General features: G+C 48.2%; 2 protein-coding genes across 2 annotated transcripts; one reads left to right on the top strand and one right to left on the bottom strand.

Moving 5' to 3' along the window:
- Positions 1–6,094: 6,094 nt before the first annotated feature.
- Positions 6,095–7,842, bottom strand: UCRPA7_5627 (putative nonribosomal peptide synthetase protein; the record flags this gene model as incomplete). The annotated part of the gene is made up of 2 exons (XM_007918172.1): positions 6,095–6,989; positions 7,043–7,842. The coding sequence occupies 2 exons, from the start codon at positions 7,840–7,842 to the stop codon at positions 6,095–6,097; spliced, it is 1,695 nt and encodes a 564-aa protein (XP_007916363.1).
- Positions 7,843–12,434: 4,592 nt separating this feature from the next.
- Positions 12,435–14,221, top strand: UCRPA7_5626 (putative cytochrome p450 6a1 protein; the record flags this gene model as incomplete). Its single annotated transcript, XM_007918171.1, has 3 exons — positions 12,435–13,376; positions 13,453–13,939; positions 14,031–14,221. 3 exons carry the CDS (start codon positions 12,435–12,437, stop codon positions 14,219–14,221), a joined length of 1,620 nt encoding a protein of 539 aa, XP_007916362.1.
- Positions 14,222–16,441: the final 2,220 nt, after the last annotated feature.

The raw sequence follows: 16,441 nt of genomic DNA, 5'->3' as shown, positions 1-16,441 counted from the left end.
ATGCCGAGTCTTCCGAGAATTTCATTACAGGTGTAGGCATTACATTTGAAGTTCCTCTAGCCGGCGAGGAGTTGTATAATCGCCACGTTAGACTAGCTGGTGTTGATGGTGGTCTTCTCAGTGAAGCAGTACAAGGAATAACAGGATTACGAAGAGACCCTGGTGCTTCTGTGAGAACAGCCCAGTTCGAAGGCGAGGAGACTCCGGATGTAGGGACGTGGGACACCAGAGTATCGACAAGGCTCAAATGGATTCCTGCATGGAACGATTACACGCTGACGCAACTATCACCAGATGGTTTTACTATGAAGAAAAGGACCAAAGCAGGCCAAAGTTGGCTCAATATACCGGGAGGATCTCGCTCTGGGGGCCTTGCCTATCTTGGTGGTGCTACACAAGGCGGGCTGGCCATAGGCCTTCGCGACTTTTGGAAACGATACCCCACTAGTCTTGATATCAGAAACGCCGGTACCGATACAGGAGAGATTACTTTGTGGCTTTATAGTCCATCGGCAGCGCCCTTGGATTTACGTCCTTATCACGATGGCCTAGGAGAAAAGGACTATGCCGATGAGCTGGACGCACTGGAAATAACATATGAGGATTATCAAGAGGGATTCAACACTCCATATGGAGTTGCTAGATCTAGTGAGATCTTTCTCTTCGGGTTTGATCAAACTCCTTCAAGAGACACTCTTTCAGCCTTGACTGAACACATCAACAAACCACCAGCACTTCTTGCTGATCCTGAAAAAATCCTAAAATCGAAAGCCTTTGGCTCATACTGGGGACTCCCAGATAATTCCAGCGAGTCCGCTGTAATTATCGAAGCTCATCTGGATTTTCTTACAAGGTTCTATCAAGGCCAAGTTTCCGAGCGGAGGTGGTATGGTTTCTGGGACTATGGAGATATCATGCATACATACGACACAGATAGGCATACGTGGCGCTATGACATAGGTGGATACGCGTGGGACAACTCTGAGCTATCTCCTGACCTCTTCTTCTGGGTGTATTTTCTTAGGACTGGCCGAGAGGATGTTTATCGGTTCGCAGAAGCCCTGACTCGCCACACCGGTGAAGTCGACATGTATCATATCGGGCCCTGGTAAGCAACTTTTAGTGATTACATTCCCAGTCTGGTCAACTTTCCAGATATCAGTGGCAAGGCCACATTATAATTTGGGCTAACCTTGTCCTATACTTCTACTGTCTACATACGTTGATAACTGACTCCAAATGCTGCAGGAAAGGTATTGGGACGCGCCATGGAGTGCAGCACTGGGGAGATAGCGCTAAACAAGCTCGCATTGCACAGCCACAGTACCGCAAGGTCTTCTACTACATCTCTGGAGGAGACGAAAGAGTTGGGGAAATACTTGAAGAGACCCTCGACGCAGACCAGACATACATTATCCTCGATCCTCAGCGAAAAGTCCGCACCGATGGTTATCTTCCAAGTCCAACAGCAGTCAGCATCGAGCTAGGTGTGGATTGGTCTGGACTAGCAGCTTCATGGCTCATAGAATGGGAGCGTCGGGGACCGAGGTGGGAAGAATCCAGATCTAAGCTTACCAATACTTTGACTGGAATTGCCAAGTTGAAGAATGGATTTGTTACGGGAGATGCTATGTACGACCCCCAGAATGGTACTCTTTCACCGCCATACGGCGATCCTCAGAACAATGGCGTCGTGTCTGTCTCTCACTTGTCGGCAGTCTTTGGCCAGAATGAGGTTATCGCGGAGATTGTCGAACATTATGGAGATGATCTACCCGAAGGATTTGAAGAGGCGTGGCTAGACTACTGCTATTACTATGGGGCCACTGCTGCCGAGCAGACTGCAAGATATGGAGAAAGCTTCGGTAACCTGAGCCTCAAACAAGGGCATTCCCGTCTCACTGCCTTCGCGGCGGAGAAGCTGGGTAACTCGACACTGTCACAACGTGCCTGGACAGAATTTTTCACCGGTGATGGCTTGAAGCCATCTGCGGCTTGGTCTACTGAGAATATTAACGGCAGTCAAGTCCTACAATCTGTTGATGAAGCAGCCTGGCTAAGCACTAACGATGCTGCTCTATATGGGTTGGCTGCTATCGAGGACCTGGCTATGGCAAGGCGGGCTCTCAATTGAGCACTGCTGCCATTGGGTTTCGAGAAACGAAGCTAAACGTGTCGGCGTCACAAATTACGCTTGGTATCAATGCCTTTGATAAACTTTTAATAGACAAATACTTCAATCTCACATCAACCCAAAGAACTTCAGTGTCGCGTCTCCTTGAAAAGGAGGTATGTGCCCCCCCTGCTGCACTTCATAGCCGACAAGCTGGGTGCCATCTCCATAAACAATCTTCTTCCAATTCTTGATAGGATCATCTGTGACATTCTTTGAAAACGTCGGCCCCAAGACGTTACTCCACTGATCCAACTGCGCTTTGAGTAGGGAAATGACGACAGCCGTATCTGCTGTTCCGTGGACTATCATCATCCTTGGTCGCGTGCCATTATAACCAGCATAACAAGCCCTCGCCAAGTCACCCCACTTTTCTCCAGTATATCGAGACGCCTTCTGTCCTAGAGGGCAACTCAAGTCAGAAGACATAGGCGTCGACATAGGTGAGCCAGCCCAACAAGCTGCGGGCACGCCGGAATATGAAGCAGCAGCGTTGAAGACTTCGGGATAGGTGGCTGCCAGAACATTCGACTCCATTGCACCGGACGACCCGCCGACAACAAAAACCTTTGACGGATCCCCGCTAAATGTTTTCAGAGCCCAGTTGACCAAGCCTACAAGGCCTTGAGAGTCACCACCGCCATTGTGTGTAAGCGACTTGGTGGAGTGAGCGTCCCAACAATTCATCCCACTCTGAGACTTCGATGTTGGAAAGAGGACAATGAAGCCAAGGCGGTCGGCATATTGGTACAAGGGTGTCATCTGCATGTACATTTGACCCGTTCCACCACAGGGATGAAGCTAGTATCGTTTACATTAGTCTCAAAAACAAGCACGTATTTTAGAGCCGAAGGACATACACCAAGAATAATTGCGGGCTTCGTGGAAATCTTGTCAGGTGTGTAAACCAGTGCAGCAGGCAACCCTGATGGATTATCATCCCAGCTTGACACTTCCTGAGTCTTGCCAGCATAAGCTAGAGTGAACAAGGCAGTTGCTCCAATGATAGCGCGTATAACATTAGTAAGAGGGGACATTCTGATTGACTCAATCTGTAAGGGCAGATGAGTTCAGCGGATGAATTTACTTATGAAAGACTGTACAACATGTGTCTTTATATATCTGTCCAATTCACTGCAGCGGGTTGTTAGCTTGACGTCGCAAGGTCAGTATCAACATTGCCATGACCAGATTCGAAGCGGAGAGACCGGCACATGAGTCGGGATTTGCAAGATCAGGCCGGGAGTGAAACTCGGCATCAGTTTCGGGATAACGATATGACTTCCGGACAAATTTTGACTTCTTTACAGTTGGAGAGACTGGATAAATACATTTCAACCTTAGGGCTAGCTAGAGGTAATTAGTACACCAGGTAAGCGAAATGCTTAATCAGGCTAGGCTTCAATGCGAGTTCTTACAAGTTGAAACAGGTCTCGAAATAAGGGCATGTGTTTAGGCAAATTTGAGCCCGACATGGACAACGGCGCTTCGGATCCGCGCAAGCTCTCAATCCCCATCCTAGATCTATTTATCCTGGTTACAAGGAACGAATACTATAGAAGGCGGTGTTATGGTTGGATATCGAGAAAGGAGAAGTGTTTAAGGATAGAACACTATGGATTGGGTTCGGTTTGCCCATGAGCGACAAAGGAAGAGCATTATCAGTCAACAAGCGGTGGTCACGGAAAATATTCAACATTTAGTATAAGATAGGAACACTGAAAATAATTCGGAATAGTCGAGCCATGTGTTGGGGGAAACGGTTAACTAGATACTCATGGATTGGGCGATCTCTCTGGATAGTCTTTCCACAATCGTTTGGAGCATAGCACAGACATCGTGCCAAAGCGTTCTGCACCTCAAATTGCAAACTCAATAATCTGCCTCTCTATGATATCCATGCAGTCCATGCCTTCATTCTCTGCCTTCAACTCTATCGCTCTGTCTTTGAATCTCTTGTCAGCCAGCACAGCCTCAACACCGGTCTTTACTTGCTCGGCACTTGGCGTTGCCGATTCTAGATCCCATGCGTATCCAGCATAGACCGCCCTCAGTGTTACCTCCTTCTTGTCCAACACTTCCCCTGCCAATACCGCTGGTACCCCATTTGTCACTGCATGGCTCGTCGACCCATATCCTGCATTGCACACAAACACGTCGGCATAAGGCAAGATCCGATCATAAGCCAGAAAGTCTGTCCACCGCGCATTCTTGGGTACATCAACGTCGTCTCTTAGTGTGGCGCCCCTTATTCCGAGAGTTGCCACAACAAGGATGTCATCCCTGCCCCGAAAAGCCTCCACAGCCGGTACTATCAGCTGACTGTAGTCCACTTCTGCCGTGCCCTGTGATACGAACACAACTTTCACATCTTTTGTTGCTGCACTCGTCAAGACATCGTCCCACCAGCTTGGGGTGTCAAAGTCGCTCCCTGACACCTTGGGCGGCAAACATCCTGCAAATCGCAGCTTCGGCGGCATGTCAGAGAGCGGATATTCCATGCTCGCGCTGCACATCTGGAAGCATACATCTGGTGCAGCATACCACGATTCGAATGGATGACCCTCTGGGATTATGGTGCATCCTGAATCACGCATTGCGCGCTGAGCGGCTTCAAAGAGAGGAAGCCAAGGGCCTCGGTCAGCGAGTTTGTGCAGCTCTTTATTACGCAGGCGACAGGCGCGTGATGTGTCATAGGGTAGGCCCATGGAGAAGGGGGCAGTATCAGAACTTGGAGCGGAGATGTTCACGGCCCCGATACCAATTGTCTTTGGAAAGGAGGTGAAGCCTTGTGGTACAGGGCGGCCATAAGCAAATGGGGTGACGTTCATGCTACATAGCTCGTGGATGATGATGATTTGATGTTTTGGGTTTTGTTCTTTAAGCTGTATGATGGTGTCTTCGAGAAGCTGGGTTCGGACAGACATAGTGTTATAACAAAAGTTGACTAGACCGTGTACAAAGAGTGGGACCCCCCAGTCTGTGATAGCTTTTCCTGCTGCCATGACGGCCTCCGGGTTTGGGACAGGATCGAGCATGGATGGGATAAGACTAAATTCGGCACCCATGGCTCGGACGTCAGCTTCAAATTGAGCGCCGCCGTGGAAGAAGACTGGGTATCCTCGCTGAATCATTGAGGCAGCGATTGTAATGAGCGGGTACGTGTGTCCCTCACCAGGCAAGGCTGTGAAGAAAAGAATAGGCTTTGAATCGCCAGAGGAACCGCCTTTCTCCGGAACCGACGCTGCCATGTTCGACTTGGGCTAAGATCAATGTGGTTTAGTTTAATTGAGATTATGCTTCATTGGAGAGCGAATATACACAAGGCTGAAATATATTTTGTCCTGGAGTAAGGATTGATCCAATTTGGTGACACCAATAGGATCTCTCGTAGATCTTTTACTCGTATGGTTTTCACTTACTAAAGTGCTTCTGCCTCTGAATTTATTAGCATGGAAATGATGTAACGTTACCACTGAATCAATTATCGATACTCGCTCGAAATCAATCGCGAATGATTGCAGATAATCTAGGAGCTGAAGCTGAAACGTTCTCGACTATTTGATACATTCTTAAATGGAGACTAACTGTAAAAGAATTGATAATATGTGTATATCTCAATCGGTACGGGCATTGTTGAAGTCACGGCGGGAACTTCTTATTGTGCTTACAAAATACCGCAAATCGCTCACGTTTCCAACATATTGGCAGAAATACATTCTTCCTGGGTCTTACTATATGCCTCAAAGAAATGGCTGGCATCACTCGCCCGTCTCATTTCCCCGTTTCAATACACGGCTATACCGTTATAAGGGGGCTCATGGAAGGGCAGTGTTCCGTCAAAATATGTAGACAAGAGAAGTTTATGCATCTAGAAAGGGGAAAGATAAACAAGTAAATACATGCATTCATGGCGCCTTACTAAACACCCCTTCTTTTCATCGCGCCTTTGAAAATCCTTGCGAAGTCCGCCATGTGTTGGGTATTTAGCATCTTCGCATGAATCCCTGGACAGTCCCAGAAGATGGTCTCTGTGCGACTAAAATCGGTCCACTTGCCTAGCTTATTGTCTCGCCAATCCTTACGCCCATCCGCTGCGTATGTAGGCGGATCTGCCACAAAAACATCCAAGTTCTCGACTTGACCCACGGGCTCATATGTCTCCACATTCACCCTGAAATTTTCAGCAATATCGCTGATGAGTTCTAGCTTGGGGGAGTCAATTGCCAACGCTGTGGCGCGCTCTTTGTCACTAATCTCCAGAATGTAGGCCAGTGCGTCGGCCCTGGTAGCCATGCCATGGAGTTTGGGAGTGATGTCTACCATAGTTACCTCATCAATCAGCTCGAGAAAGAATGCAATGTGCAGAAGGACATCGATCCAGTTCAGCCCTTTGATGTAGTGCCTGATATGTGGCGGGTAATCAATACTAGCAAGGAACTTGACCTCTTGTCCCTGCGCCTCGAGCACCTTGCCGACTTCGTACGCAAGGGTTGAGCCTAATGAATAGCCAGCAATAGCGTAGGGCCCCTCAGGCTGTGTCTTACGAATGTGCGCCGCGTAGGTGTCGGCCGTTTCCCGTATGGAGGTGAACAGGCGCTCATTGGGGTTATAACCACGTGTACGAATGGCGTAGACGGGCCGCGTGGAGAAGTGAGCGGCCAATGCAATGAAAACAAGGATGTCGCCTGACCCAGGATGAATACAGAAGAGAGGTGTCTTGGTACCGTGGAGTTGTAAGGGAACGATGGGGTCATACACGACAGGTTTGGAAAGCAGCGAGTCAATGGCGGTGGATATAGAAGCAATAGTTGGCCTAAGCGAGGTCAGTAATGTCATTCACACATTAAGGATTGCGCAGGTATTTACTCTGTAAGAAGAACCGATATGGGAATATCGATGTCGATATCAATAGCTTTCTGAAGCATGGCTTTCAAGGTGATCAGGTTGAATGAATCCACTCCCAGCTCGAAGATGGAAGCCTTCATACTGATATCTGCAGAGGATATCTCGAGTAATCTGGCTAGAGTATCCTGTAGCACCTTCTCAGTCTTCGTCTCAGCATCTTGCCATATGCTCGCTCGATGGCGTGCAAGCGCTTCTGCGTCATGTAATTGGAACGAGGCATAATCTCCCTTCTCAAAGGCAGCACGGACTTTGGCGCGGGAAATTTTGCCGAGAGATGACTTCTCTAGTAGTTGCACGGGCAATGGGATAAGATGATCTGGCCTTTTTCCACATATGAGGGAGACCGTCTTGGAAATAGCAGTCGACGTCTCAAAGTGCAGAGCGTCGTCATCGGCGGGGTAGTTAGGCGAGTAGACAACACAGATGTCTTCTGTCGCGGAGTGAGGTGCCCTGTGAGGAAACGCCACCGTATAAGAAGGGACAAGCCCAATGATCCCTTCCTCCTCAATTGCCGTCTCAATCTCAGTTGAGCTCCACTTGACACCATTCACGATGATTGTGTCTTTGGTTCGACCCGTTAGGTTGAGATTTCCCTTCTCATCAATATATGCCAAGTCCCCTGTCTCAAACCATCCGTCTGGACTAAACGAGGCCTTCGTAGCTTCGGGGTTGTTAAAGTAGTGATCAAAGAGAACAGGACCAAAGACTTGTAGATGCCCAGCCTCACTTGTATGTGCAAGGCCCGTCCCATCAAGCTTCATGACTCGCATCTCGAGGCCTGGAATGCAGGTGCCTAGGTTGGCGAATTCGAGGCTCCGCACAAGGTCATACGATGGACATGCTTTGGAGTAAATAGATCCTGCGCATGTCTCGGTCATGCCAAATCCTGGACGGATGACTTCCCCTTGAAGCCCGAATTGGGCGAGTTCTTGGGTTAAAGCATCGCAAGTAGCCACGACGTTAGACTCCCCACCAGAGATAAATGCTCTGAGGTGGGAGAGATCAGCTTTGAAAGAAGAACCTGCGGAGATGAGGCTATCGCGGACCTTCGTGAGGAAGAAATTGGGTGCGAAGGTGTAGACGACCTTATGTGCGTCTAATAATTGTACAAATTTTAGGGGATCCTGGAGCATTTCTGACGCAGGAACATGAATCTGATCACTGCTCAAGCTCATTGCATGTAGGTGAACCTCGGTCAAGCTAGCGACGTGATCCAATCCAATCCAGTTAAGGAAGACATCTCCTTGATTGGTACCATGATGCTCACTCTTGCCCTTTACCGCGGCAAGAATTTGACCATGACGAAGCGGTACGGCTTTGGCATTACCCGTTGATCCAGATGTAAGCATGAGCACAGCGATTTCGTCTCTGCTGTTGACAGGAACCAGGATCCCCTCAGCCTCCTGGTGATCAGAGGGTATAAGAGACTCCACAGCATGTATTGAGAGTTCTTCAACGCCTAAAAATTCCGGGACAAGTTTTGTTGTTGTGAGAACAACAGGTTGATTCAATAGGCTCTGAAGATGAACAAGGTGTTTTTTCCGTTGGACGGCGTCTGCAACAAAAGGAGTGGAGATAGCGGGAAGAAATCCCCCCAGTATGCATGCCCAAAACCACAGAATATTCTCGTGTTGGCTGTCAAAGTGCAGTAGAATAATAGTGTTGCGAGAAATTCCGTTGATGCTGTACAATAGCCGTGACTTCTCTTTTGCTTCTTTTAGCAGATAGGCGTACGAAAGCCGAAGTGGTGCTTGGGGCACCATCCCGGGTGCATAGTAGATAAGACCTGCATCACTGGCTGCGGCCCGGGCCAAAAGCTGGGAGAGGTCTTGAACGAGGCCAACAGGCGAGTCATCGATGGAGATTTTGCTGGATTTGAACGACACCTGCTCAGGTTGTGGCTCTGGCTCAGCTGAGTCCTCCAACTTGTGAGGCGCCATGATGGTGCTGGATCGTATCAAGTATTATTTTAATGGAATGCTACTGACTTGGCTAAGAACAACAGTATGTCACAGTCATAAGCGGTTAAATTTATTCACAACAAATCATCAATAGAAAGACAATGTGCTATGAAGATTTATTGGAGAATTCTCACATGCATCTAAGCTTATCGAGAGTCTAGCTTTCCGTGTTCCTTCGCACTCAACGCACTTCGCGCGCAGCATTGTAACAACCTGCTACCTAATATCAAGACGAATAATTGGGCAGGTTCATATCACGACATTAGGTACACATCGGCATTGGCAAAGATATTTAGGTCTATTAGGTGGACTGTAGCAGTATTGCCAATCCAAGGCCATGTCACTAATACTTTGCTATGCAGAAACGTTGCAATGTGGAGACGGGATATTTGTGGACCTGGGTGTCGGGATAGGGAGTGAGACTTGCTTGGCCTCCTTGTGGAAGGAACCGAACTGTAAGCGCTTATCAGTCAAAGGTAATTTTCTCGTCTAAAATGGGACGCCATTTTCTAAATGAAATGTGAATAGAGCGTGTAATGTTGATGTTGGGCGCTGCGCTTCTATACCTGAGCGCAAGCGACGAAAGGGATATGATTCCCACCATTCAAATTGATATAAATAAACGCCCATCTTGGGGAAAGCTGCACTTCCACCCTCTGGCACCTCCTTCAGGGGGTGGACGAGAAAAAGTAAATCGCCTACCCCGCCAATACATTGATTGATAGGCGAAGTTTGCGCGCAGGATATTTGATTTCCCAGGAGCCTCCAAACCATCAAATAGGCGTCCAACTGCTAACAGAAGCTACCGCAACACTATGAGGTGAGCGTAAGGTGAGACGCATATACACGTTAGTGATTAAGTATATAGGAATGTTTGGCGCTAACGCACCACCGTGTTTGACTAGGCAAAACCTAGGTTTACGCAGCATATTGTATTCCTGCTCCACAAAAGGATCGTACACCATGCTCGTGTTGGACAAGACATAAGGGAGGGGCAGCCTCGAGGCAGCGTAACCATAGCTTATTGTTGCAGTAAATAACAGCACTAGCGAAGTATGTTACCACTTATCAGTGACAAGACCATTCTATACTAGTTTAGTAGGATCTCTATCCAAGATAGATGTCATCCTCGTCTTATTTGTCCAATTGGATTGAATTGAGATCTTTCCACTGATGCGATCCGAAAATGATCCTGCCAGTTCACGCATAGGCACAAACATATTTAGCAAGGTGTCTTCTAATAGCGGCTGTTCTAGCTGGCGCAATTTAATGCAATGCGGTCGACATCTAGATGTGTTTTTGATGGGATTCTCTCATTGTAACCTTAATATCAATTATAAGATGTGGAGTAATTACTGTTGACAGGTTTTCCAAAACTCAAAACTTCTGCATGAATATAGACATGTTACCTTCCTAATATAGATATTACTCTCTAAGCTACTCGTATAGCTCTTATGTCATCGACATTGTTCGTACGAAGGATGAAGGAATACCGGGCGCATCCATTAGGGCACCGCGCTCTCCCGTCACGGCACCTCGTTGTGACACCAATCACTCAGCGATATAATCAAGATCTGCTAGCGAGAGTGCATGATGTTTGAAGCTCACCTTATCTATCCCCATCGTCCGTCACTATGGTAACTACATACTCGCCCCCCGATGGCCTCACGGTCAACCCCAACCCGGACCCACGCTCCGACACCGATATTGTCTCGGCCTTGACCTCATACCGGCCCGTAACAGCTGACAAGAACGTCTGGGCCTTCTGGCACTCAGGCTGGGAGAGTCTGCGGCCCTGGTGCCAAAGAAATGTTATTGCGTGGGCACGCCGACTCGGCCCGGAGTGGACGGTTCGGGTGCTAGACGATGTCCCCGGATCTGAAAATCACCTTTTAAAATTCGTTCCGGCGTCCTACTTCCCCGACGCATTCAATAACAAGACATTGGTCGCACCACCTCAGCACGTTTCGGACTTGCTTAGACTGCCACTGCTGTACATTCACGGCGGAGTTTGGATGGATGTGGGGATGCTTCTGCTCCGCCATTTGGATGACATCTGTTGGCGGGCGATTGAGGATCCATCAAGTCCATATGAAATGGCAGGGATCCTGATGCCCTTGCGGGCGGAGGCGGGCACTATGTTGAACGGATTTATCGCTACGAAGAGGGAGAACGGGATGGTCAAGCGGTGGCATGATGTTTACTGCAAGTTATGGGAGGGGAAGACGTCTGCAGATGGGTTTCACAAAGATCCCCTTTTGGCACATCTACCTCCACTTCAAGTCCAGATCGAGAAACTAGGCTGCCCCCCTTTACTCATCCCAACTGAGGCACTGGGAGACTACCTAGCACATTTCGTGGCATTTGAGCGCCTGCATCACCTCAAAGACCCAAATGACGGATTCGATGGCGCTGACTACTTCGCCAACAAGATTTTTCTCCTGAAGGCCGAAGACCATTTATACTACGCACAGCGAATCACAGGCTGGGACGGGCGCAAGCAGTATGACATGCTGGCTACCAAAGTCTCCTCTAGCCCGACTCCTGCGAAGGGCTATGCCGAAGCCAAGGACTTTGTAGACAAGGTATTGCAGAATAGTGTCATGATGAAACTCAGTCACGGCCCGCCCTGTGGATTAGAGAATTTGGCAAGTATATGGGACGAGGAGCAGCATAAGGATGACGACGTTGCAGAGGGTACTTTTGCTGAATATCTACGCTATGGCAGCGTATATTGGCAGCAGGCGGCGGTTGTCGATCCGATTCGTCTTCCTAGACCTACACAAGTCTATAATGCTGGTGTGTTGGAGCCCATATCTCCTGAAAGTCAAATTAGTTAGTAGCATTGTCAATTAACGGACTTTGATTGGCGAGATCGGAGAGTTTCGATCCAATTTTGTAAACTGGTGCGAACCAAAAAGATTTAGAGATATAGCTTGCATAGTGCTGTATGCAACTTCATCCTTCCGTTAGGCTAGACAACTACCGGTAGGTAAGCCCTAAGCACTAAGTTATCGCGGAGCTTTAATTTGTGCTATCGCGCGTTCCGTATACTATACAATGTAACGTATCTCCGCATTGCCAGTGTTATTGGAGCTCTTTATTAGCTTACCACCGCCGTTGACTTACATAGTAAGCTCCTTCCAATGCCGATCCCACAGATACGAAGAGAGTGTCAGCATGCAGATGCAATCGAGTCTTTGTCTTGCTTTCCGCATCCTTCGTCTTTTCGATTACTCTTCATATTCTGACGTAAAGCACCTGTGTTTAACGCATATGGTCATTATTCATACAAACTGCAGGGGAAACTAAACATCTATCTGAGAAGAGGAAGTCAACTAGAAACGACGGGTAGTTAGGTTTTGTTTGTTAAGATATCGGCCGCGAATACAATGGCCCCGCTCGACCTCCCCCACCCCTATCTTGTGTTCCCACTAGTCATCATGTCGCTCGGCTTCATAGCTTACACCAAGCTCTTCTCCCGACCAGCTCTACACCCTAGAGCACCTCCCCTGACCGACGGCGTCTATCCTGTCCTGGGCGCCCTTAAATTCTTTACTCGTCGCTGGGAATTCTTTCGCGATGCTGCACGTGCCTCCCCGACCGGCAACTTTAGCTTTTTCGTCGGCCGCAAGCCCGTGGTCGGCCTGACCTCAGAGTCCTCCAGGCAAGTCTTCTTCGACAATCGCCATTTTGGTTTCGCGGAAGGCTATGGGGGTCTCGCCGAGGGATTTTCGGTGCTGTTTGGACCCTCGGCGGGCGCGAGTAAGGCCGCCAAGAAACTGGAGCAGCAGATCGCAGCGGCTGGAGGCGATGAGAAGACGAAAGAGAAGATGAGGCAGGAGGCCGCAGAGAAAATGGACTTTTCAAAGTTCTTCAACAGCCGCATGGTCCGTGTGCTAAGAACTGACGCGATGCAGCGCAACCTGCCCAAGTTGATTGGCGATGTGCGGGCTCGGCTTCAAGACTTAGCAGCTGCCATTCCTAACAAAGGGTTCAAGGACGAGGCAGTGGTTGATCCATTTGATAATATTTTCAAGATTGCCTTTCAGCTCACGATCCGATCAGTGGGATGCGGGGACATTGCAGATGATCTAGAGCTCATGGGAAAGATGATGCACTGGTATCACTTGGTAGATAGCTTGACATCGCCTACGGCGGTAATGTACCCGTGGATTCCAACTTGGGGTATGTTCAAGCGTACGGTGGCTGGGATGCGACTATTTGAGATTGTCAAGAAAATTGGCGACGAGAGATTAAGGACGGGGAAGCGAGGAGAGGACGCCATGCAGATTATGATGGATCAAGGGGACGATATGGGCCATATTGTTGGGGTGAGTCGTTGCCTGACCTTCATTATCATTATTTCATGAGTAGCAAAGTGTGCTGACGTTGATATCCTATGTCTAGTTCGTTGTATCAGGTCTCCTGGCTGGCACAATCAATTCGGGGGTTAACGCATCATGGATTCTTGTTTTCCTTTCTCTGAACCCGCAATGGATGACCAAAGTCCGTACCGAAGTCCAGGCCGCCATTGAGAAGAGTGCCACCAATAGCGATCCTAATGCTACCATGGTTGAGAAGTTAGCATCTGTGCCCCTTGAAGCCTGGGAGTCCGAGTTTCCCACAATCGAGGTATGTCTCAGGGAATGCATCCGGCTCACAGCGACTGGAGCGACATTCCGACGCAATATAAGCGGCCATGATATCCAAGTCGGCGACGAGGTTGTTCCCAAGGACGCTTATGTAGCATATCCTTTCAACGATACTCACCAGGACCCTAACATATATCCTAACCCAACCAAATGGGACCCTGGCCGATACTCTGAGGACAGGGCCGAGGACAAGAAAAAGCAGTATGCATACCTCGGCTGGGGAGTTGGACGGCATCCATGTTGTGAGTTGGTGTTCTATCCTAACCGCCGCGTTTGACTTTGTGATCACGGAATACGACTTCAGATGCAGGTTTGTACTAACTGAGCGAATAGTGGGCATGCGTTTTGCCAAGCTAGAACAGTACCTCATTGTCGCGTTCTTCACCACCGTTTTTGATTACGTCGCTTGCGATGCTAAGGGTAACCCTATCACTACCCCCACGCCAATTGACTTGAACGCCTTCTCTGCTCGCCGTCCCGAGCCGAGGGTATACTTGAGATACAAGTTGAAGGAGAAGATTTGATGCGATAGACTGCTCCAATATAAAGATCACCAAGATACCTCGTCTCGAAACTAGCAAGACAGTCGGAAGTGATACACTAAGTCTTTTAGCATGTACGATTAGGCAGCAAAGGAAAAAGGGGGAGAAAGACCTGCCTACTACCCTAGACACTTTTGGAATAAGCGGCCCGGCACTCAGATTGTCGCCGCGCGGTCGTGAGATCAAATCTCAGCGGTATGACATTACGGCCTGGCACTGCGGCTTTGCTACTCTACAAGGTATGCTGTAATATGGCTTTCAAAAGCTTCCAAACGTTCAAAAAGTCGACCTCACCTCTAGTATTTTCTGGACGACAATGCTCTAAGATTAGGGGGGGGAAATGGCGGTCTTCGCGACGAACATATGACATAGATAAATTGTATACCCTAAACATGGCCAGATTGATAGCGCAATAAACTGCATCATGCAGACTCCTGTCACTGGAGAGACAACATATGTTGAGGGTTATTGCATGATACAGGTGATATTGGATTCTCATGGCTGGGTTCACATTAAATATATCTTTTTTCACGCAATAAGATCTGTAGATATAAAATATTACCATGGCTTTTGAGCCGTAGCTGTTTTTTCGGGAGAAGCCTGCGTTGTAGCTGTATATTGATAAATTACCGCTTCTAACTTGTTATCAGCGGCATGCCTTAATGACAAAAATTGCGATCGGAAGAGACGCTCCGAGTGTTGAAAAGGTTCAGAGCAAAAATTGTGTTTGTAAATAGTAGTGAATGTGATATACGTTCTGAGTCCTGAAACTACTGAAAAGTAAAAGAATGATTTGACGAAGTCCATGACAGAACAATAAGAGGCTAAACTGAGCATGCTTTCACTCATATATCGAAAGTGACATGAATTTGATATTCGAGAATGATAAGAATTCAATCTTTGCCGCCGGTGTCGAGTTTCTGGTCGTTAGGAATTAGTATTAATTATGTCCATGAAAGGGAATAGACAAATCACCTTCTCACGCAGCATACTTTGCTTCAGATTCGCAATTGCATCTTCAAACCTCCGTTATGAGTCCACCCCAGCTGACGCCTTTCTTGATCTCCATCACAAAATGACTCGGCATCTTAAAGTGGCGCTAGAACGCCTCCCATAGTGATTGGAGATGGCAGGTGGCGCGGGCGTGAAGTTCTCTAAATCAGGCATGTCGTTAATGAGACGTTTACAATGGCCATTTGCCCCTGCTCATCAATCCGACCTTGGCCTGTTCCCAGACTTCTTGTCAAACTTATAAGAGAAGTCTTCGCCTTCTCGACCTTCGGCTCTTCGTACTTCGACATGGGCAAGGCCGAGATGGTTCATGAATGCTCTCCACCCTTCATTCTGGATGCTGGTGTCCATTGACATATGTCCGCAGCCGAGTTTGTCAAATCCATATTCTACCGTCCCACAGAAAGCCTCGGTAGCATAACCTTTACGCCAAAAAGGGTGGTCTATAACAAGCCCTGTATCACCTTCCAGCTCAAGCCTATCAGAACCGGCTAGAGCAGGGGCTTTTGGAAGTGAATTGAACCCTCCAAAGCCGATAATCTTATTGGTTTCTCGCAGGATAACAATCATGAAAGCACTGTCGCCTTTCGCGGTTGCTGTTTCCCATTTTGCAATCCGCCTTTCGAAGACTTCCGGCGTGAGGTCTGGATCGACAGGGTTATGAGGGAAGTTTAGGGGGTTTCCGAGCACATGGCAAATGCCTGCAGCATCGGAATGCTTAGCGCTGCGGATAATGAGACGCGGCGTTGTGATTTCGTGGCTTGATTGATGGGCTGAAGAAGCCATTTTTTAATCTGAATGATGATACCTTGAATGATTTTTACTAACTGCTACCGATATGGATGATGTTGTTGATTTATACGACATGTTATGACACAAATCCTGTAATTAATTGTACTGACCTTGACTGGCTAGCCTATACTGGAAAGTGCCAAGCGGTGACTCACAGCTGCATTGCTGATGAGTCCTCTGATGCTCCATCATTGGTTTCAAAGCCCACAACGAGATTAGAATTATTGCCCATTCAATGCAGACCTCGAATACATGCTTCTTCTTCCTAGATAAAACAGCACCTGTCGTGGTTTGCGCAGCTGCTAGTAGCTGGCTTAGGGCCTCATGATTCAGCAGTTTACCTGGACTAGTCTAGATCAGATCTCAATGTACCTAGGTAGGGGACCCTTATCTAGGTAC

The sequence above is a fragment of the Phaeoacremonium minimum genome (assembly GCF_000392275.1).
Source record: "Phaeoacremonium minimum UCRPA7 unplaced genomic scaffold PA7_03_scaffold_420, whole genome shotgun sequence".
NCBI lineage: Eukaryota > Fungi > Ascomycota > Sordariomycetes > Togniniales > Togniniaceae > Phaeoacremonium > Phaeoacremonium minimum.
Note: the sequence above shows the minus strand (reverse complement) of the source record. Positions and strands in the feature narration are given on the sequence as shown.